The 4,984-nt window shown below is 44.4% G+C and overlaps 1 protein-coding gene across 1 annotated transcript in view; it reads left to right on the forward strand.

Moving 5' to 3' along the window:
* The first annotated feature begins 355 nt into the window (after positions 1 to 355).
* Positions 356 to 4,984, forward strand: part of LOC109473899 (aquaporin-4-like) — an 11,995-nt gene continuing 7,366 nt past the window's right edge. Inside the window, exon 1 of the mRNA XM_019774048.1 lies at positions 356 to 1,003. Within this exon, the coding sequence (XP_019629607.1) occupies positions 455 to 1,003 (549 nt within the window). The 5' untranslated portion in view covers positions 356 to 454. The remainder of the gene's footprint in view (positions 1,004 to 4,984) is intronic.

Here is a 4,984-nt window from a genome sequence, read left to right on the forward strand (position 1 = left end):
CTAATCCTGAGTCTATTCGTAAATGACTGGTACGAATGATATAGACAAATCGTCGGTGAAACAACTCGACACAGACATTTGAATCTGCTAGTAGTCTAACCCACCATGACTATTTTATCACTGTGCAACCACATGTATGAGTCCACAGACTCTACACATCACTCGGAAGGCATTAGTAGAGAAAATACGCACATTATACTTTATTGTTAACAGAAAAACTAGAAAATTCCTAAACAGGTACTAACAGGTGTGGAGCTATGCATCGGCATGTGCAGAAATGTTTCCCCGTGAGCGTTTTCCCGCGGTCCTCTCTGGTTGGGCAATTCCCCAGAAAGGGGCGTGGCCACCTGGTCTATAATTGAATGCTGTGGAGGTATTGAACCAGTTGGTGGGGAGGATTCCTCAAGTCTTAGTAGTGTTTTCAGGAGCGCACAGGAGAGGAGAAACAGTAACAATGGGTCGTTTATTTGATAGAAAAGAGCTGTCAAGCCCCAACTTTTACAGGGCAATCATCGGCGAGTTTTTCGCGATGCTGATCTTTGTTTTTATCGGGATCGGATCAACAACGGGCTGGCCGGGCGGACCCACCTCTCCGAGCATGGTCCAGATCGCCCTGGCGTTCGGGATTGCGATCGCTACGATGGTACAATGCTTCGGCCACATCTCCGGCGGGCACGTCAACCCAGCGGTCACCATCGCGTTACTCCTGACGGGGAAAGTCACCATCCTGCGGGCCGTGCTCTACATCATCGCTCAACTGGTGGGTGCCATCGCGGGAGCCGGGCTGGTGTACGCCGTGACACCGGAGGCTGTGCGCGGCGGGCTCGGCGTTACCGGCCTCAGCACCGGGGTGACGGGAGGGATGGGGGTCGGCGTGGAGCTCATCCTCACCTTCCAGCTCGTCCTCACCATCTTCGCCACCGTGGACTCTCACCGCACCGATCTGAACGGCTCGGCCTCCCTCTCCATCGGTCTCTCTGTTGTCATTGGCCATCTGTTTGGGGTGAGTTGTACATATTCATAGCCATACCTGTTAACGTGTGTCCTGTGGTAGCCGAGACAGCGAAATGAGTAACATGTTTGGAATAATTCCTTCGCCATCAATCGTTGTAATCATCAAAACATATATATAGCATTTCTAGAACAAAGTATACCGCTCATTGTTTACCAATCCAATATTTGTGTCCTTCATGCAGGCAGGTACGTATACAGTTATGTAACATTGTTGTTTGTATAATCATCAATATTGTGGTCACTTTTGACATTTTTCTAATGTAATAAATTATTGGTGGAAAAAGCTATCCCTATTATGACAGACGCCTCTCAAAAATTGAAACTGCAAATTGTGCTTACTTGCGCCAACCTGGCATATCTTTGATATCCTCTTGACTGTTGGCACAGAAAACTTCAGGAGATCATGTGTGTTTTCCAAACTTAGCTTGATGAAAACCCGATGTACGGCGGGGGCGCGTAAATTAAGTGAACAAATTGTCTACCAGCTACGTTACAATAGGTGAGACTACATTTGTACATGCGGGAACAGAAGGTGTCAGGTACGCTATTATCGAGTCATGATTGTAAAACAAAGCAGTGAAAACCGCGGAGATCGATGTGTTCTTTAAGACTACCAGCTATAGATAGGGGTGAATCATAAATGATCGCGAGGAGAGGGGTGCATAGGGGGTTATTGTACCATAACAACGTGTAGAAGAAATTTTGCGAAAGAAGAAGCGCGTCGAAAAAAGTAGTACGTCTGAGTGGACTTTTGGCTTATTCTACGATCGGATCTTACGTCCAAAATCTCACGTCTATTTGAAAACAGTCCTACTGTGTATTTGTTTTGTCTGTATTTTGATACATTGTACAACGTATTGAACTTTGTTCTGACGCTGAGGACCCGTACGTCGTAGACATTATTGTAAGATATTTACGTGGGTCTCAGCCAAGGTTGTTCCCAACACATAGCAAATGTTGGTCCCGGATACGCCCACTACTCTATCTGAATACCCTGACGTCAATTTTCCAGTTTTAAAACTACTCTGTAGTTTGTGGCAGTTGATCCGTAATCTTGTGACGGCAGTCAAGTCCGTTATGTTTTCAAAGTTGAGATATTTTGTTTATTATATGTTGATTCAAACAAACATTTTACGATATTACTATTAGCTTATTTTTGGTATCCCTACTTGTACCATCGTTATGATGACTTTATGTCCCCTTTAAGGATATTTAAAAGTAGATGCCTTTTCACCTTTGGCCAATAGAAATTTAACGATTTGAGACGCATTTGTATTTTGCGAAATTTTAAGATGCAATAAGAAAGTTAACCCGCACGGCTTTTTCCTCGAAGAACGAACGAACTCCTGTCGTCCAACATTTGTTACCGGATTTATCTAGTTCTAACTGGCAGGATCTAGGAGAAACCGTCTACTATTTAACCTAGATGTCGGCCTGGGTCCGACATATCCAACACTGCAGCACCTGCATGCGAATAGGCTTGGCCACAGGCGTTATAACCGCTTCAAATTGCATGGTGGTCACTCACCTTAAGACCCCGTCCCCAAGGTCATTTTGGGGGTATTTGCAGAGGGGGGCGTGATGTGTACATATTGACTCGTATAAAGGCCATTTTTCTCGGGGTTATCTTGTGACGGCGACTGCTTCAATGCGTTCATAAACAAAACACTCCAGCGACGGTTGGTTCGACGAAAAGGCAGACAAATCTAAGCTAGGTAGTGTTTAGGCATCATCTCTTACCAACTACCCTAGCGGCCTCTTCAAATCTAGTTTCTGCAAAGAGTAATAGCTTTCATGAAATATACGAATCCTAAGATTGTATGAAAACAAGTAGCGCAACGACTGTATCGTGTTGAACAGGTAATACCCAATGATGAATATCCATGATGATATGCTTTGTTGATAGCCTGCCGGGGACCGGTTTCCATTTATCATCATTTAAACGTTCGAGGGTGTGTACGGTTGTGGACTGTAGATTTGGGCGTTTTGGGGTACGTTTGGGGCCTCACTGGCAGGGTATCCTTGAACTTAAGTTGACACGATCGTCTTGTTGTTACGGTTGTTGACTCAGAATCTGAAGATCCTGGGTACGAATCGCTGGCAGGTCCCAGTGTTGTGCCCTTTTTCCTAATGATTAACTCAGATGAAAATGCATGAGTGCATTGCAGTGCAATTGCTTCGGTTAGGGACGTCCTCTTGGATAGGACGTAGCGCCGAAAGGCCCATGTTTGAGGAGAGCCACACCTTCAGTATGTTTAAGACCACGCCCACTTATAAAAAAGAGCAGGGGTCCACCCCGGTGAGAGTGGTTCAAACCTTACAGTCTGCTCTCAGGTTAGTTGACGTTTTGAAAACGTGATACTCACCAGTTATGTACATGTCAACCCTTAGCTTTAAAAATGTGGTAAATCTTGATAAATAAATAAACAAAGTCCATTGTTTCATCAGGAGCTTTCATCAGTTTTACAAGCCTACTATGTACATATCCAGGATGGAACATATTCCTCCACTGCGCATGCATGAAATTAATAACGTGGATCCATTTTCATTCATAACACGCGTTGCGGAGAAACCCATGTACATTCCATGACACATTTCCGTGCGTATCTCAAATTAATTTTTCAAATATGCAATATCTCTCTCAAATTTCTCAAGTTCTCTCTCAAATTTCTCAAATAGCCAATTCAGGCATTCAGGCGCCATTTGACTGCTGTTTCCGATAGCTCGGTAGGGAAACGTCTTCACCTCACCCGCCCCTCACGGTCCCATCTATCAGAAACCTCACTCCCCGTGATTGGGGTTCCAAAACGTACCACCTGTGCTTTACTGCCGTGGATCGATATTCCTTCTCCCGTGTGTGTCGGCTGGGTAACAATGAAGTCGGCTAGCTCAGGCGGAGTCGGCCCCATTCCTACTAGGGTAAAATTGTCCGGATCGATCCGAATTGAGTCGCTTTGATCCGACTTCGGTCCGCGGCTCGATCCAGTTCGAAGCCGGCTCGATCTGGACAATTTTATCCTAGTGGGATGGGGCCTCCAGCTTGAGCTAGTTCGTACTGGTAGAAACATCGATGCTTGACAAATGACTAGAGCATTTTCAACAGTAACGTTTCTACATGAAATACAGAACCAATCTGTGAGTTGACATGCATATTGGTCGTTCATCTCAGCTGAATTGAAGGAAAATCACGTCCTATATCATCAGTACGCGCTACGGAATCTCAAAACGGGTTTTGAAGGGAAAATTGCGCCATGCATGCGGTTTTCGCTACCCTTCGTCTGATCAGGTGCAGTTGCTCAGAACAATGCGCCACAACAGAGGGAAATCCGTCGAAAAAGTGCAATTAACATCTTCCCTTTGACAATTAAAATCTTGTCAGAAAATCCGACATCATTTCAGCTATCTATGATTCTGTTAATTCAAATGAATCGGGTTGTGAAGTTCCTTAACGAACTGGAAGGTAAGGAAGGACACACACACAATAACCAATTTTCTTCTTAAATTCTTAAAGCTTTGATCCCAGCAGGGTGTTCTTTAATCTGGGCGTGCCCACAAAGATTTGTTCATCTAGAGATGAAATTGATTTTTGGGTCATAGAACAGAATGGTTTTTCCGATCGTTGGTACGAATTAGCATCAAGCGAGAGTTGACAATGCGTAAGATGTTTTATTGTTGAAAGATAATCATGACGAAAGTAAAAAGACCTTGTTCTCAGTGGGGTATTTCTTAATCCGCGTTCCCTTATCAACATTATTTCAGCTACAGGTGTTAGATGCATTTTCAGGTCGTTTACGCGAATTAGCATGAAGGTTGAATCGATGGTTTGGAAAAGAAGTATAGAAATACAAATTGGGTTTAAAATCACTGAGGTATCTGTTTATCGCTTAATCCGTGTGTTCCCAACATTTTTGACATATTTGGACTAAGGACTCAAAACTTTAAGCCCTGTTCATCACTGCCCCCCCCCCCC

Source organism: Branchiostoma belcheri, unplaced genomic scaffold (genome assembly GCF_001625305.1).
Source record: "Branchiostoma belcheri isolate BF01 breed outbred unplaced genomic scaffold, Haploidv18h27 scaffold3, whole genome shotgun sequence".
Lineage (NCBI taxonomy): Eukaryota > Metazoa > Chordata > Leptocardii > Amphioxiformes > Branchiostomatidae > Branchiostoma > Branchiostoma belcheri.